The 19,470-nt window shown below is 32.9% G+C and overlaps 1 protein-coding gene across 1 annotated transcript; it reads right to left on the reverse strand.

The window, feature by feature from the left end:
- Nucleotides 1-851: 851 nt before the first annotated feature.
- Nucleotides 852-6,892, reverse strand: LOC143245078 (uncharacterized). The gene is made up of 7 exons (XM_076490914.1): nt 6,721-6,892; nt 5,886-5,953; nt 4,358-4,456; nt 3,645-3,671; nt 3,059-3,109; nt 1,705-1,762; nt 852-1,159 (listed from the first exon to the last, which is right to left on the reverse strand). The coding sequence occupies exons 1-6, from the start codon at nt 6,815-6,817 to the stop codon at nt 1,736-1,738; spliced, it is 369 nt and encodes a 122-aa protein (XP_076347029.1). The 5' UTR covers nt 6,818-6,892; the 3' UTR covers nt 852-1,159; nt 1,705-1,735.
- Between the last annotated feature and the right edge of the window lie 12,578 nt (nt 6,893-19,470).

Consider the following 19,470-nt stretch of genomic DNA (forward strand, 5'->3'; position numbering starts at 1 on the left):
GCGAAAATAATTTAATCTTAATATTAATGTTAACTCAAAACATAACATGAACCTTGTGTTCTGTAATTTGTATGAATATTCACTTTTTATATTGTTGTTATAGAATCTGAAGGATTATTCAAGTTATTTTTTGTAATATCAATGTTTATTAATCATTCTCTGTAATTATGTGAAACTAGATGGATGAAATGCGTCTTCTTGTAGTTTTAAGTAGAGGATATTTTAAAGGAATAAAAATGCTGGTTTGGTTAAGAGTAGTATAAGAACCTGAATATAACAGTCGTGTGGATGACGGAAGTTTCGGTGGATCGAGAGAGTTTTTCATTCAGTGGTAAATATTAGTTAACAGGTTAGTGTTCAAGCGTTTGGATACTGTAACATTTTAGTAAGCTAAGCCTATTTAGTAGTTAGTATGTTGTTGGTTTAACCTGCGGATGCTGTTAAGTTTTCCTGACATAAGGCTATTCAGTAGATAGCGTGTTGTTGAGTGTGTGTGTTTTCTAATAACAAAGCCACATCGGGGTATCTGCTGTGTCCACCGAGGGGAATCGAACGCCTGATTTTAGCGTTGTAAATTCGAAGACTTACCTGTGTCCCAGCGGGGAACACATCTTGTTGATCTAACCTGTGGATTCTGTTTTTTTTGGTTTTTTTTTATAAGATGCTTTGAACGATAATGTTCATTTTTAAGAACAACAGTATAAGTTAAGAGTAAGCTTTGAAAATGCAATGTAGTCTAAACAATAAGCTGGCGATCAGGACTGTAGCTGAAGTATAAGCAAGTATCAAGTGTGTCGTTTTTTTACTTAATTTTCAATTTTTCGACAATCAGTCTCTATGCAAAAGCGATATCTCTCGGAGTTATGAGGCTGATTTTATTTAGAAAAATATAATTTTGGTAGTACATTTTAATGTTTACATCAAATATAAATGTGTAATTGACATTATAAAAATTACAAGGAAAATGTGACAGATGCATAGCACTAACAGTTTTTTAATTCCTTAGAATAACATAATGAATGTAGAATATATGTATATAATCCACGAGATTAAATAAACTACGGAGAAAATACATTAAAACAAATATCTTCTTTCTTCGACTTTCTTTCTTTCTCGCACATAATGCTTTTGCTGTTACATATTCGTTTCCTTTACAGGCCTATTCGAAATAATTACAATAACAGTGTTATGGATATAATACATTGTTAAAACCTAGTATGTTATGTATTGTTAAGATTTTTTAAATCAAATTCTATTCGAGAATTCACGGATGTATTTTTGTATTTTCATCATGCTACATTTGTTTTTTGTATTTAAAGGTTTAGAATGTTAAGCAGCACTGATATGTCAGTAGCACTAAGAATACAACTCCGCTTATACTGTTCTAAGTCGCCTAAGCTTACTTGTTTCGTAGAACTATAAAAACAACATTCGTCAGTAAGTATACGTTTAAGTTTAAAGAAACCCAACAAAAACATACCACATATTAGCAGAATAGCACAATATATCATATAATTAGTCTTTGTTATCGTAAGGTGGCGTTTTACTCGTGTCCAAATTAATTTCGGATACAAGGAGCTATCACTCACAATACATCTAAGATTCTATTTTGGTTTTATTATTAAGTGTAATAACGATATGATGCTTTTCGTGGTAAATTTGCCTTTTAAATTTAATTTTTTTTTAATTTAGTGTTCGACTTACCAAGCATTGCTGTACTTCGTCAAGATGTATTTCATTTGCTATTAATTTTTAAGCAATTCTGAAAAAAGGAAAGAAAATCACCTTCAGAATTACAACTGTTCTAAACATCTTGAATAGAAATATTAACGAAATAATAATAAAACACCTTAAAATATTAATAACCTCCAATAAGGCAACTGAATTATACATTCAGTGATTGAGTTAATTAATTACTAATAAAGTAAAAACATTGTAATTATAATCCGTGATGACGAGAAAACCCACTTGCAGAGAAAAATATATGTAAAAACGGCTGGTAAGGGTTCAGAAAATTTTTATGTAGAGGAGCGACTGTGGAATAAAATAACCTTGTAAAGAAAGTCCTGTAATGCAACTCTTCAAGAAGGAAGTAAATTTCAGTTTTGTTATTACAACTTGCCATATTTCAACGGAATTTTACAATAATAGTAAGGTTTTAGACATGACCAGGGCAAGGTGTCTAGAAATAAAAGTAATTATGAAGTTGTTTTAAAATATCCTTTTGAAGGTGGTTTTGTATTTATTGTAAGATGAATCGTATTATCAGGTCGTTTCAGGCCTTTCGAATGATTCATTAAAGCATATTGTATATTCTTATGACTGAAAACTATTTAAAAGCATGTGTATTTACACTGTATAAGGTTTTGTTATAGTTATTATTATTAAAGTTTTCAGTTGGTAACCTTTGGGTTTTAAAAGACATTTAGTAGGCATATCCTTCTCCTAACATAATGACATACTACCATTGGCCATATGCCAGATACTTCTCGTAAAGTTCTCCGCAGTTGGCTTTATGTTCTACTCTGGGATCCGCTAATGAATATAATTCATGCACCTGGGATTCATTAGTGAATACAGCTTATGTACCTGGAATCCGCTGTGAACATGTACTTCTGTCTCTGTGTGTGTTGACTACTTCACCTCAAACATTCCGGTATATTTTTGGTCTAATTCTGGTAACAGGATATTTGAATTTTCTCCACTATCTACTGGTAGCTGGTTGTGACGTTTGAACTTGTTGAAACTACGCTTTACTTGGTTTTACCGACACGGCTAAACAGTTCACTTATTTATTTTTCTCAAAACTTAACCTTTCTTGCATGTTTCTATGACTGTAGAATAAAATAACTTCGTAAAGAAAGTCCTGTAATGCAACCTTCCAAGGAGGAAGTCAATTTCAGAGTTTTGTTGTTACAACTTACCATATTTCAACAGAATTCTACAATTAATAGTAAGGTTTTGGACACGACCAGGGCAAGGTGTCTAGAAATACAAATTGTTAATATAATTCTAGAACAAGTTCTCCACCGTATCAGAATAAAAAAAACAAACTCACCTGTAAATTTAAACCTTCACGCAGAGACGACAAGTTAACTTGTCCGTTTGCCTGGATATATGAAAAAAGCAGTATTGTTAAAATAAAAGCCAGCTTTAACTTAAGAATACCGCATTTTTCACCTAATAATAATATAGAAATATTCACTTAGATTATAGTTAGCATACACTCTAAAATAAAATCCTATCTGCATGTAACATTTAACAAGAGTTTGATTAAATAATCTCAGAAAGTCCCTCTTTTATATACTAATCAAGAACTGTTTAGTTAAGCATTGCTAGTAAACAAGTGCTAAATGTTTTCTTAATACTAAACCAAGGTAAGGCACATGATATTTGGTCATGAATTATTTTCCTGAAAATAAAAACAATTGGTTTTTAATTTAGTAGAACGTTACAATCTTAAAAAGAGAGATCAAACTCATGTAATTAAATAGTGTTAATTAGTTGTCATCGCAAAGTCAAATGCCAAAAATTTAGCTTATTTTAATTTTTTCTTGTATTTCTTATCTTAGGAACTTTATTTTTAAGTGACGTTTACGTAATATTTAACACAAATGTAAGAATGACATTTATCGTGAGCTTACCAATTTCTGTGTTACACATTGAAACATCTAGAAGAAAGAAAAAATATATAATTGAAAAACACAAAACTACTGTAATACGCTCGTATGAGCACAGTAATGTCAGTATGGCTGTATTCTGTACAAACAATATAACAGTGATCAGTTGTTGCAGTATGCGTGTACACTTCCACGTGTCTTAAAATGATGGGCATCTGAGATTATAACAAAAGTGCACGTCAATGTTAAAGAACATAAAATAATAAAAAAATTATTATGTCAATTATTATATGTATGTAACTTTGTTAAGTTTTCGTATCATTATGGTCAACTTGTCAAAATATTTTTATATCGATTCTCTTCTTCTAATATATATGTATTTATAACGTAGTACGCAATTACCATTTCTATAATTTAACAATCATATCTGTCCAACGTGACTTACGGTTAAGTTTCTTCCGGCTCTTGAACGTTGGAGAGATCCCTTATTTTAAAGTTAATTTTATAAAAGAAATATAGGCGATAATGTAACACTTGGTTTTCTCAAACTATAGCTAACTTATTAACATTTTTATTACTGTACATCAAAACTCCTTTACACTTTGTTTGAATTATGTAAACATAGTCCAAAGTGCAGCTGACAAAATTATTATATTTATCACTGTACATGAAACACTTCCAGTGTCCACTGAAACATTAGATACCGTATATGCTAACTTAACTTTACGTATACTTACATTATTCTTTGCCTTTGTGTTAGAACACATTTTTCTGATGTAACCACGAGAGTTTGTCTTGAAGACTTTACTCTTACACTTATTCCATGCGATTCTCATCTGGAAGAGAGAAGAGGTACACTTTTGTGTTACATTACATTTTTATTCAAAGACGTGTGACTTGCATTTCAACTTCTTTTTTAAGTTTAGAACTTATAATACATTTGCTAGGATCTTTTTGACAAATTTCGAAACATTATACGTCAGAATTTAAAAAGTTACAACTTCTTTAATTTTAACATAATTCTAAAGGTTAATTTTACAATATTTTGCTCTCTATTCTGCTTGAAATCTTCTAAAGATAAAGTACTATTTAATAAAAAACATTAGTAACTTTTAAGCCTATGAATTAATTAATATCTACCTACTGAATATCCTCATGAACTGAAATGTGGTATCGCAGTCATTGGTATTAGAATTTTCAACCCCAACAGCCTCAATTCGCATGTGAACGAAATGGTCGTGTCAGAGAACTCTAGGACTCGGAAACAAGCCTAATTTTGATGAGAGGAGAGGCTTGGTGTGGGTTGTTTTGAATTTCACGCAAAGCTACTCGAGGGCTATCTGCGCTAGCCGTCCCTAATTTAACAGTGTAAGACTAGAGGGAAAGCAGCTATTCATCACCACCCATCGCCAACTCTTAGGCTACTCTTTTACCAACGAATAGTGGGATTGATCGTAACATTATAGTGCTCCCACAGCTGAAAAGGTGAGCATGTTTGGTGTAATTGGGATTCGAACCCAGGACCCTCGGATTACGAGTCGAGTGCCTTAACTACCTGGTCATGCCGGGCCGAGAGGAGAGGCAGACAGCCAGTGTCACTCGCCGCCACAAGGACTTTGCCAGTCTTTGAACTGATTATAAGGATTCATCGTTACTTTTGTGTTTTGTCCACAGTTGAAAGTATTCAGCGTCATCTCTAATCCTAGACCCTTCGATTCCCGTTCCTATACGCTAATCAGTGGGCTACACTCTACTCTACATGGCCATTAGTTATTCCCGTTTTTGTATCTATAAATTCTATTATTCCAAATAAAATAAATATTTTTATAAAGGTGTGTACTGTCTCTTGTACTACTTTGAACTATAGTAAAAGGTCAAGCCTGAAATGTTGCCTGTCTTCTCTTAGAAATGTATAGAAAAAATCCTATTTTTATGAACGTGTATTTGACTGCTTAGCACAGACTATTAGTTTATAATTTGATTTGGTATATAAGTTAACTTCTAAGCTTGAAAATGTACAGGTGAGTCATGTATATTTAGGAATAACATTTGTTTATATGTTACTTATCCTTTCTCGCTGCACGTTTAAAGCGTGCAATGTCTCTGTATCACCTATAGTATGCATTTAAATACAAGATGTAAGTTTTATAAATCCTTAGTTTATAAAATTTTGATTGATGTTTATATATGCTTTTAAATTACCACACAATAAATATTAATTTTACTAGTGTTTATAAGCAGATTAGTAAAAAATACAGTACTTACCGAAGTTGGTAATTCTCTCATGAAACACGCGTGGCGTTTTTGTCTTATTTTGGAGCTCAGTCCCCTGGCTGTTATAACAACAAAGTATGATAATTAGTTATTCGTAAAACAAAATGTAGCATCATAGGAAGTTGCATTTAATTATTATTACAGATGATTGTTTTTGCTGTTGTTTTTTTTAATAGAATAATATTTACAGAGATTAAATTAGGTAATTTTTAATATGAATCACTTAATTTTATGTCGGAGGATTTTTAGGAAGCAACGAAACATAAATGACGTAGCTTTTGAATGAATATCATGCGTACACTTCTTATTTCTGGATATATCACCACAATGGCGAGTTGGGCCATCGAGACATCAGGGAAATTCCTAACAGGCCAACAGATAATCGAGAAAAAAAGAGCAAAATATTTGCTAAGTCTATTTTAAGTTGGAACCAACTTTTCAATTAACTTTTATATATTGGATATACGTTAAAATTCTTTATATGTGGAAACCTGATGTAAAAATAATTTCTTACGACTTTTTTGATTCCAGAACTCGTTCTAGATCAAATACGTACCTTCTGTAGATATTTCAATAATGATTTAAAATTTTAGCCTCGTTTCCTTTTTAAATATTCAACGTAGTAGTATTTAGAAAAGGTAATAGTTTCTATTAAAGATAAATTATTATTATTATAGTTTTTCAGAACAAACAATTTAAAGAGTTCACGTCTACTGAAAGCATACTGTTTGCTCTTGTTTCTTCATGAAGTATTAAGTATCTCGCTGACATGTAATTTAATAACAGGCTGGATAAACTGTAAACTCCACAATATTATGATACATACCGCAGAATAACTCTGTAAACTGTGGGGAACCTTGAGCTAAGTTCATCAATATGACGAAAAGCAGCATGAACAAGGGCACGAGAATGACAGGTTTCATAATGTATATCGCAGATAGTGGTTATAAACTCAGTAATGTTTTCAAGCTTTGGATGTTTCCACCTGTTCGTTCCTTGTTTATATATGTAAGATTTTGTCTGTGAATGCATGTTTTAATATCACATTTTCATTTGTTAGAATAGTGTTTAAACACTTCAAACAAGGGCTATTTCTGAAAAAAACGTGAATAATAGAAATAAATTATAAAGAACTTATACAGTTTACAATGTAAACGTTTCAACATAAAAATGCTCACTTTTCCGAAGTTTCGTCAAAAACAATAAATTTTTATGCGTAAACTTACGAAGAACTTGAGTAATTCGCTCAGTCACTTGGTCTACTGACGACGATATCTGTAATACTTAGTAAAAAACATCAAACATTTACACGGTATGTCAACATTACGTGTATCTTATTTTATTTCAACAACAAAATGAGAATTATTTAACCTTATGCATCACTAAACAAATATAAACATTAGTGACACAGAGTTATTTTCAGTGAACCAAATGTGACTAATTTCTTACGAAATTTGAAAACTTGGCACATAATTCTTGGTAGATGTTGTTTTGAATTAAGCACAAAGCTACACGATGGGCCATCTGTGCTCTGCCCACCACGGGTATCGAAACTCAGTATCTTAGCGTTGTAAGTCCGCAGACATACCGCTGAGCCACTGGGGGGGGCTGTTGGTAAAGTATAAGCTTATTATTAAACAAATTATAATTATAAAAACTGAATGTAATCTACAAATAGAAAGAAAAATGACTAAATTGTTCGATATACATGGACTTAGTGTTATAAATATTTTGAAAAGAATGTTCTTTTATCTTTACCGAGTTTTGTATAATAAAATAATGTTAAAGAGTACAAAAGAACAAACTGGTGACAGGTCAGCTTCCTCTTATGTTGACAATGAAGTATAGAAAGGTATCTATTAGTAATTAAAGGATTAAGAACCTATGCAGATTTACATTATCACACAATAAAATAAACAAAATGCGTTCGTCCTAAAGACGTGTCCAGCAACGGCCAGTCTCAAACTCTCTTTGTTAACCTAAAGATACCCTAAGAAGGTCGAAACATGGTTTTGTACTTTATTTTAATTAAAGTTTTAATACCCACATCAGCTGCCTTTAGAATACATTTTTTTATTTCAAGTGGGTTTCTCGTCATCGTGAAAATGCTTACGTAGTTTAATATACATTGTTGTTATTTAAAAGAAAGATTGAACGTGAGTTGAATAATTCCCAGATTACGAAAAAGATAACTGTTGTTCAAAGGTTTAAGTTATTTCAAAATTACACATTCAGATGGAAAAGAGCGCCATGCTTAGGTGGGTAAACAAATCCAAATACCTCTTTTCTTTAAATAATGTTTTTTGTAACTGAAATAATCCAAGATAAATTTGATAACGATAGTTTTCTCTTTAAAAGAATATTTTTTCTAACTAGTGTTTGGATATTACATACATATATATACAAACATATTCTCTTAACAATTTGTTATTCTCGAACAATATCAACACATACACTGTTCATAACATAATGTATAGGGTAAACAAAGAACCTATTGGTTCATCTCAGATATTTCATTTTCTAAACTAAACTAAAGTTCTTAAAAATGAATTCAAATTAATAAATAAAAATATCAAAAACTAGCCCTAATCATTTATATAGTTATCAAGCCTTGTCTTATACTCCAAACTGCTGCATCTACAACAACCTAAGGTAATCCATTCTAGATGTACCACTGCGGTTAGTAAAATAATTTAAAAGTGGAAAGAACACTATTTTCTGGTCTTAAAGTGCTGAGATCCTGCATTCGATTTCTGTTGTGGAATAAATAAATAGTCCAAACAAAAACGAAAATCAATGAAACGTTACCCGTTAGTGTTTCAATATTTCAATTCCTCAAATACTTCATGACCCGACATGGAGCGGTGGTTAAAACATTCTACTCATACCTTGAGGGTGGCGGGTTCAAAGCCCCGTCCCACCAAACATGCTCGCCCTTTCAGCCATGGCGGCGTTATAATGTGGCGCTCAATCCAACTATTCTTTGGAAAAAGAGTAGCCCAAGAGTTGGCTGCGGGCGCTAATGACTAGCTGTCTTCCCTTTATTTTCACACTACTAAATTAGGGACGGCTAGCGCAGATAGCCCCCGTGTAGCTTTGCGCGAAATTAAAACACAAACAAACATGCAACTAAAACTCGACAGTTAGGCCTAATATCAAATACACTTCGTTTGCGAAGCACGAGTTTATATTTTCTTACTTGATTAACGAGTGAAATCCAACTACTAAGAATGTAGAGTACGACTACAAAGATTGCAGTTATCTTTAATCATTATAAGAGGAAACAAAATACCTTTCAATTTATTTATATCCCTCTTTCTCAGTGAAAAGTGAGACTTTAAGTTAACCCGAGAACTTGTTAACAAAAGTTTTATTTAATTTCCTTCTCTTTGGAATTTACTCACTTAAAAGACTGGTTTTCAAACAGCATGCAGTATATTGGAAATTGCACTGATATCGTAGTGTTTGTTGTTAAGCGGAAACGGCCGTTTATCCTGCATCCAGAACGATTATCGAAGGCAGATTTTTATCATTGCAAGACTTTACACTTGACGTGGAGCCAACGTGAGGAGTTTGGTAATTTGTATCTTGTTACGTTGGAATTTCTTTTATTGTTCGTTTTTATTTTATGTCATACCAATCTCTATTCTTCCACTTCTTTCTTACTATTTAACTCCCAAGTCTCTATTCGTCATTGTATTACCTGCTACCTGAACCCCAGATCACTATTCTTCATCATCTTCATAACTATTTGACATTGAGATCTCTATTCTGCATCTCCTATCTAGTTTTTTGACATTTAGATCTTTATTCTTCATTTTCATTCAAACTATTTAACACTTTGATCTCTACTTTCATTGTCTTATCAAACACTTGTCATCCAGATCTCTATTCTTCATCGTCCTGCTAACTATTTGACAACCAGATCTCTAATCTTCATCGTTCTGCTAATAAATTGACACCCAAGTCTATATTCTTCATCATCTTGCTAACTATTTGACACCCAGATCTCTATTTTCTCATCGTCCTGCTCACTATTTGACACCCAGATCTCTATTTTTCATCATCCTGCTAACTATTTGAAAATCAGATCAATATTTCTTATCATCTTTCTGATTATTAGACACTTAGATCTCTATTTTTCATTGTTGTACCGACCATTTGACATCCAGATCTCTATTATTCATCTTTTTTCTAACTATTTGACACTCAGATCAATATTCTTCTCTTCTTGCTAAATGTTTGACACCAAATCTCTTATATTCATTTAATTAAAGAACCATCTCACGTGCAACGTGCAGTAACTAATACTTCTTAAGCGTCACTGTATCATAACCACTTAATGGAAATTCAAAAAAAGGAATACAATAATTCGAACCGTGAGTAAAGTTTGTGAATATAACTCAAAAAGTGTTAGAACAAACAGTTATCGATATTAATGTAGTGGAAGAGAACATAAAAGAAAAAAAAACATAATCAAAAATTCTTAATATAAACAAAACAAAGTGAAATAAACTGATTTATGTTTTATTAAATTCTCAAGAGCGAATTAGCTGGTAAAAATATACCTCATGTTTGGTAAGCAATGTCAGAAGGCCTAAAACAACTAAGATAATGAATTAATATAAATTAACCTGGTTATCGTAATCTTCCGATAATCTTGACAAACGTTTTAAGTGTTTCCATTAAATAAAAATGGTTGTTCTCTAAATAATGAATTATTATAGATCTAAATTGTTATTCAGTTAAGCCATGAACAAGAGACTTTTGTGGAAAGAGTTTTTCCAAACAAACGTCAATGGTTTAAACCAATGTAATATTTTTGAATAAATAACTTAAGTCAAAACTATCAACTAAACATCCATCATAAAGATGTAGATCTTTAATTATTTATTATAAGAAAGTAAGTCGAGGCCAGTACATTCATTAAATGTTAATAATTTGAGAATAGGTATAAGGTTTTTTGGCTGTTTTACAGTTGTGCATTCTGATTGCAAAAATATTAGGGCCTAATGATCTGTTTGTTTGTATTTTAATTTTGCGCAAAGCTAAACGAAGGCTATCTGCTCTAGCTGTCTCTAATTTAGCCAATCGTTATTGTTTGACAATACCTATCTATTTCAAATTTTTTGTCGGCAGTTTGGTTTATAGTGTTTTATAATAATTTGTCCAGTATGCTTTATTTCCTTACCAACCTTGTAGTTGAATATTTCTCTTTGGTGGGGTTTATTTTTAAGGGTGGGAGAGACTGAATACGAACCAAATAAATAAGTGGTCATTATGAGCATATTTTCCCACGTTACAATATACAAACTTTTAGCTCATGCTGTATGAGATTAGGCTAAGATCGCGTATTGCTACCGTTATTAGCATACACTTGATTAATCGGTGTGCTTCGTTTAGTGTATATATGTACTTATAAACAAAACCTATTAGTTGTCTTCCATTTCTATTCGTTGTTTTACATCATAAGTTTTTGTGATTACTAATTAGATCTTCCATAAAAATGGAGTTTATGTTGTGGAAAGAGATGTTATTTAAGTAATTTCTTTCCTTGGCAGGTTTTTCGTTTTACATTTTCCCGGATCAACCCCGAAAAGTAACTGATGGCGCTCAGAAGACCACGCGCTAACAACCTTTTCACGCTGTTAGTAAAGTCTAATAAAAACACTTAGCGTCTCAGTTGTTAGTAAACGCATTTACCAGATTCACTTCATAAATAACTTTTATTTTCTCGAGACTGAAAAAGGTTAAAGGATTTAAGATCAAAAAGTTACTGCCAAAATGAGATTAGATGACAGTGCTCAGAAGCCATTGCTTCTTTTCATTCCGCTCATGATTAAAGTGAGGGTTATACATGGAAAGTTACGTCATACATGAGATCGTGTCACCTGCATTGAATGGCCATTATCGGACTTAGTTGTGAGGATAGACGAAGTCATCGAGGGTTATTTTCTAAATTTGGAGGAGGGTTTGGCGTCGTGTATGTTTTACTGTCTCAGATAAATGTTTTGTAGAATCTCGATTCAAGCAATGACGGCCCGGCATGGCTAAGCGTGTTAAGGCGTTCGACTCGTAATCCGAAGGTCGCGGGTTCGAATCCCGGTCGCACCAAACATGCTCGCCCTTTCAGCCGTGGGGGCGTTATAATGTGACGGTCAATCCCACTATTCGTTGGTAAAAGAGTAGCCCCAGAATTGGCGCTGGGTGGTGATGATTAGCTGCCTTCCCTCTAGTCTTACACTGTTAAATTAGGGAATGATAGCACAGATAGCCCTCGAGTAGCTCTGTGAGAAATTCCAAAACAAACAAACAATTTTTTCTACGTACATAATATAAACGATATTTTAGACAATTTCGTTTCGTCTATTCATTTCAGTTTCTTCCATATCAAAACTCAAATTTATAAATTTCAGGTTTTTTCTATTAACGCTTTATAAAATCTGCTTTATCTTATTTATCGATTTAAATACAGGATAAAGTATTTGTTGATTGTTTTGAATTTTACGCAAAGCCACACGAGGGTTATATGCGCTAGCAGTTCCTAATTTAGCAATGTAAGACTAGAGAGAAGACAACTAGTCATCAACACCCACCGCCAACTCTTGAACTAGTCTTTTACCAATGAATAGTTGGATTGACCGTCACATTATATGGCTCCCACGGCTAAAAGGGCAAGCATGTTTGGCGTGACGGGGATTCGAATCTGCGACCCTCAAATTACGAGTCAAGTGCCTTAACCACCTGCTCACACCGGGCCTTATTTGTTGATTTTCAATACATGAAATAAAATAATAAGTAAACCTGTAACATAAGGCACAAGTAACATTCCTTTTAATGCTTGAGTAGAGAAGCACATTAGGCTAGTATAACAATCAATTGACAAACAACGATGTATAAATATAATTAATTGATTTAGTTTTGGGAGAACATATAACATTTTTCGAAAGAATATTAGTCTGTCTTCTTCAGATATAGTCTTTAGGTTAGCAGTACAGGGTTTATATATAAGTACAAAGACACTAAACACAATAATTTATAGTAACAGAAATGTTTTCACCAGATGACAGGGTTAAAGATAAAGGTCAAGGCTGGTCAAGTCTATGGTTTGTGCTGCAAGAGACATTATCACAATTTGGAGAAAGATACTTTGATTTGATGATCTCTCTAATTTTTGAAACAATATATTTTCCTTTTTAGTTTCAGGATAGCGTAGGAGAAAAGTTTAGTTGCAAAGTATTTTGTGATCAGGTTCAAATGGATGGCAAGTTAAAAATATATCTGGAATTTATCTCTACTCATATGGTCTTTATATTCTTTTCATGTTTCATTTAAAAGAAATGTGATATTTGACCATTATATTTCTTAATAAATTCGTATGGGATTTTAGGATAAATGCCTTGGTTTTTTTTCCTTAGTAGGAGTTATTGTGGGTTAGGTAATACGATGTTTATATTATTTCAAGGTTTAATATCAATGTTCAAGTTATTAAAGAGGATATTAATTTCATTAGAAATCTCCGGCACAAAATGGTATGTCGCTAGAAGGTTAGAAGTTAATATAATATTTTGCAAGGTTTTGACTTTTAATAAAAGCACTATTTATAACGTTTGGAATAAACCTCTAGATAGTACTACATATTCTAAGTAGTTCAGTTTCTAAGTCTTCTTTGTGGGTACAATGTCGTAATAAAATGTAATAGTGAGTTTGTGAACTTAAGGTTCTCTCACCAAAACCAGAAAATAATTGTTCACTTCATATCTTATTTACGTGTAGTTAAATATGTCTGTGTGTATAACATGGAATAATTCGTAAAGATATCAGTTAGAAGCTTCTCAGAAGTCAAGTTATTAATATAAACAGCTTTATAATCTTTCCTTTTCAGGTTTAATATTAGAAAAAAACCAACCATGATGTTACTGAAAACATAAAATCTTGTCTTTGTCAGGATACCACGTCTCTTTCTAGGGCAATCAATAATACCTTCTGCGACCTCAAAGAGAAATCAGTTCCTACAAAGGTTGTCACACAAGAGACACTTAACATTGCAATTAGTAAAACGTGCATATGCCGTGAATCACGAGAATAATTATACAGTCTGTAGAATTCAACACAGCATGACATATGACCTTGAAGACTATAAAACAAAAATATTTGTTACCCTTCAATTTGTTCTTACATGCTCTTGAAACAAAACACAGTAGAGGACTCTTCACCAAACATCTAGTTTCAATATATTTCGTGAGTGCAAATCTAACTGAAGATGATGTGTTCAGTTTATTTCATGATAAGGGAAAACAAAATTATCGAAGTAAATATGACGTAATTCTGTAGAAAATAAAGTAACTGTTCATTTTAAATTGCAATAATAAAAAGTTTGAACTGATGATGATGCCTTATCAAAGGTCGATACGATGTAATTATTAAAAGTCATATAATCTACCTAGTGTAGAAGTTGTTATTATTGTATTTTGAATTTAATTATTTAGTCTAGCAGATTCCTTATTAGATGTCAAAGTAAAGTTACTTTTGATACTATTTAATCTTGTATAAATAGGCATTTTCCATTTTAGTGGAACCTATGACAGTCAGTAACACACTGTGTTATCTACAGGAAAAGTCAGTTCCTCCGGAGGTTGTGATACCCAAAAGGTATGCATTCTGAAGTAAATCCTTACTCTCAGCTAAATGGTTGTCAGAGAGCTCTACTCACAAGCTGCGGGACGCTGACTTGAACTCCCGTCACACCAAACACACTCACCGGGGGAAGGACTAAAATATGACGGTCAATGTCACTATTCGTTGATAAAAGAGCAACTCAATAGTTGGCGTTGACTAAGTGCCTTCCTGCTAATCTATAACTGCTGAAAGAGTTAACGCAGAAAGCCCACGTGTAGTTTCGCGCAGAATTCAAAACAAACCAAGCCAATCTAAAACAGTTAGTAAGTTATGAAAACTGACTTAGTATCGAATCAACATTTTAAAACTATAAAGACTAGAGGGAAGGCAACGTCATCACCACCAACTCTTTTGCCAACGAATAGTGGAATTGATTGTCTCATAATAACGCCCTCACGGATGAAACGGCAAGCATGCTTTGTATGACGGGGATCCAAACTCACGACCCTCAGATTACGAATCGAGTGCCTCAACAACCTGGCCATGTCGGGCCGACTGGTAACCGAAAGATTTAGTAGTCATTGAAACACTATTCATAGTGTCTGAACAATAATTGTTTCAGTGTGAATCGTGATATTTATTAACTTTATCTAAGTTGTTATCCATTAACACTAAGGTAATGATTTATCAATATAACACTGTTTTTTAAATATATATTGGTCTTCTCTTATACAATTAACTTTTGTTAAACATACTATGACAAATTTATTATTTGTAATTATTGCTTCTATTCCAGTGACCTTGTTTCATACAAAAACACAGAAAAGGGCAAAAAGTCACTTAAAAAGCAGATCAAGGAAGGTCTCTTAAATTTTTTCAGGCGTTTCTCAGCAAGTTTTAATACATAAAAATGGTCAAGTCATGGTCTGACTGGACTTATCGCTTCTTATGGCTCTCTCAGAAATATACGTTTTTTACTACATATATCTATACAATCATTTTTCACAATGTACAGTTTAGACGAAGGATAAGCACTAATGCTTTCGGGATAAGTGGCTTTGTGGATAATGTTGTGTGCGCCTTTTGTATACTCTTCTCACACTAGTGAAGGTTATACTGACTATTTAACAGTATTTTACCTTGTGAAATGACCATATTTTGTTATCGGCCAAGTTAGGACTGAAAAGGCGTCTTAATATAATAATCATTATTTAATCCACAAAATGGTTCCAGTATTATTTTCGGGGCATTAGTTATTTAAAAGAACTACTAATGAGACTAAATGTATAAAGGGCGAATAACTTGATTTGTTTTGTTTGTTTTTTGAATTTCGCACAAAGCTACTCAAGGACCATCTGCGCTCGCCGTCCCTAATTTAGCAGTGTAAGACTGGAGAGAAGGCAGTTAGTCAGCACCACCCACCACCAACTCTTGGGCTACTCTTTTACCAACGAATAGTGGGATTGACCGTCACATTATAATGCCCCCACGGCTGAAAGGACGAGCATGTTTGGTGCGATCGAGATTCGAACCCGCGACCCTCGGATTACGAGTCGAACACCTTAACACCCTTGGCCATGCCGGGCCCGAATAACTTGAACATCCAATGGATATTTAATAGACGTTTTTTTTTTGTGTGTGTCAGACTTTCGTACATTTTAATACGAATATTCTCTGGTTAAAAATTGAGAGTTCATAATTTTCCAACTCGCCTCTCAGTAGTTTGATACCGATATTTTCAATTGATGGGTATTTCGTGATCACAAGGGCTAAATGACAAGTCAGGATCATTTTAACGTTTCTAACTCTAAGCAACTGATCAACCGCTCGGCAGCACTCACTACCATAAAAAACTTTACCCAGATCTTAGAGCTGAATAACAGGGCCGACTGTTATTCCAACAACGTGAGCACAAATGAAGTTACTGATTGTGTTTAGCTGCATTGTGGCTCAAATTGTAAACACTGGGAACCGCAACCCTGCACATTGAATATCAGCCACTGTTGATTCGTCTACGTACAATATAGTAAGTATAAATTAATGTTAACTTTTAATCTCAGTAAGGATCTGTTTGAAAGAAGCGTGTTTTTAGATGTAAAAAATGTAACAGTTTTTAACATGACTTTTCGATAATCGACTATTTCTAATTTAAAATACATTTTGTAGTAAACTTTAAATTGTATGGAGTTTGTATATCATATAGGTTCGTGGGACTTCTTTTCACAGCCATGTCGTGATTTTTATGTTTCTTACAATCATTCGCGTAGCATGACAGTAATTGGACGTCTTAACTTTTCAATCTATATTAATAAAGAAACAACAATCTCTGCTTTAGCGACATTTTTTTCTCCCACGTGACGTATCAAACCACACTCCAATCACAATAAAAATGAGGATGCTGACATAAATAACCAATCTATCCTCGATTACACGTGTGGTCGATTGATTCATCTTCAATCAGATGGAGCACAGGTTGTGGAGGTAATAAAACCTCTTCACAAACCAAACTGATTTTTTATACCTAAGGGGAGGATGAGTAACAGTAAAGGTAAGCAGCATCTTGTTTGCATCATTTATTTTACTATTGTTGCCATAAAAGAGGGCCAAGATCACCTGCTTTAACCATTTACACAACTATACAGTAGTGTGTTCTCTCTCTATCGCTTAGTTAGTAGACACTAAAATGATGTCACATGAGGGACGCTTAACATTGAAATTTGCACATGCCATGAATTACGAGAATAATTATACAGTCTGTAGGATACAAGACAGCATGGCATATGATCTTGAAAAGCAAGAACTAAAAATATTTGTTACTCTTCATTTTTTTTCTATCTGTTCTTGAAACAAAACACGTTAAAGAATCCTTCACCAAACATCTAGTTTATTAATATATTTCATGACTGGAAGTCTAAATAAAGATGATGTGTTCAGTTTAGTTCATGATAGGGAAAATAAGATCATCGAGGTAAATATAACATAATCCTGCAGAAAGTAAGGTAACTGTTCATTTTAAATTACAATAATAAAATGTTTGAGCTGCAAATAATGCCTTACCAAAGATTACAACGATGTCATCAATTTAAGTCATATAATTTATCTAATGTAGAAGTTGCTGTTATTCTATTTTGAATTTAATTATTTAGTCTAGCAGATTCCTTACTAGGTGTCAAGGTAAAGCTAGTTCAGATGCTATTTAATTTTGTAGAAATCAGCATTTTTTATTTTATTTTAGAGGAAAGCAACAATGACCTAAATAACTGATTTGTTTGAAATCGTATATATATTAAATGTTTTCCATCGTAACTGAAACGATTTTATCTTAACGTTTTTAAATTTCACTTTATTAGTTTTACAATTTTGAGGTTTAAAGAATAGTTTGTATAATAGTTATGGTAGCCACAGTGCAGACAAACGTTTCTTAAGACTAAACATACACACACACACACACCAAATTGTCGTAACAGATTGATTAATTTATGTTTTAGCACATATTTCACTCAAAGCCACATATAGCACATATCTCTACAAAGCGGTTTCAAATTTTAAACTGATAAACTATATGGAAGTTAGTTACTGAATCACCCACCACCAACCCTTTTCTGACAGAATAAGTAGGATTTGACTGTCACTCTTAAAGCACAATCAGATTGGGAAATCCTTACTCATAGAAAATGATAAAGAGTATTATGAAAAAAACAGTAGCTTAACCAACCGTAACTGTCGAATCATCAATAAGATAATTTGATGGAAATGGATTTTAATTGATTAACACGATATAAATCTTCAAGCATTTTTTTCCTTATATGGACAATATTTTTAAAGCTATTTTATATTCCTGTCTAACCTCACTAACATCGTTGAAGAAAGCAAGTTAAATATATTTAGATAAATTTTAGTCGGGTATAGACACACTAACAAAAAAAATCACTACAAAGATCTCACAATTCATGAATATATATATTATTTTGATAGTTTCAGGAGTGTTCGTAACACGGATGCGAGATTATCCAACATTGATTTCGCTCACTGAGATACTTGATCCTGGTGATGAAATTTTAGAGATAGAGGAGTGAGTGTCAAAGAAAAAACATCATGGAAATAAACAACTTAATAATAAAAAAGGATAAAATACGCTTAATAACTCTTCTTGTTCCAATCGGAAAAATAACTGAAAATATACATAAGAACTCTTGCTGACGAGAAACCCACTTGAAATAAAAATATATCTCAGAACGACTGGAATGGGTACTAACATTTTAATTGATAACCAGAGAATAACGTTTCGACCTTCCTAGGTCATCTCCATGTTAACAAAGAGAGTTTCCAACTGACTGTTACCGGACACATGTCTCAGAGACAAGAGTATAAATGTGTGTGAGATTGATACACATCCTCAGCAACCAATTAGCAACCCTTATAGAATTCACTTCCACCAAAACTAATTTTATGCTCAATAACAAAACTACCTAAAATAAATGGTCTAAGTATGTGGAAGCCCGTGTCACCACTTCTATCCAACATTTTTATAACACAGATTGAATTTCAAGCGATTACTTTAGCATTACACCCATCACTATACTGGTACAAGTATGTTGATGTTATAAATTGCTGGATTCACATCTGCAGAACACACACTTAGTTTTTCAATCACATTAACTCAATACACTCTAACATTAAGTTCACCTGTGAACAAGGAAAACTAACCAAGTAGATTTTTTAACCTCAAGATCACTAGAACTGATATACAGTTCAAAACAGAAATCCACAGAAAAATCACCCATACTGGATTATACATTCCCTGAGACTCAGCACATGAAACAAAACAAAACTAAACATAATAAGAAACCAAATAAACACAACCACAAAGCGATGCTCACCCGATAAAATTAATGATGAAATCAACAAAATAAAACAAAGCTTCATCAACATCAACAAATTTTCTCAAAAAACGTGG

This window comes from Tachypleus tridentatus, chromosome 2 (genome assembly GCF_004210375.1).
Source record: "Tachypleus tridentatus isolate NWPU-2018 chromosome 2, ASM421037v1, whole genome shotgun sequence".
NCBI classification, from domain to species: Eukaryota; Metazoa; Arthropoda; class Merostomata; order Xiphosura; family Limulidae; genus Tachypleus; species Tachypleus tridentatus.

Bases quoted from the DNA above. Each gene is read 5' to 3' on its own strand.
- LOC143245078 (XM_076490914.1), bottom strand. From the start codon at position 6,817: ATGAAACCTGTCATTCTCGTGCCCTTGTTCATGCTGCTTTTCGTCATA. The intron at 4,457-5,885 runs GTAAGTACTGTA...TCTCTCTTCCAG, and splicing joins TGAGAGAATTACCAACTTCG to ATGAGAATCGCATGGAATAA. The intron at 3,110-3,644 runs GTAAGCTCACGA...TCATATATCCAG, and splicing joins AATGTGTAACACAGAAATTG to GCAAACGGACAAGTTAACTT.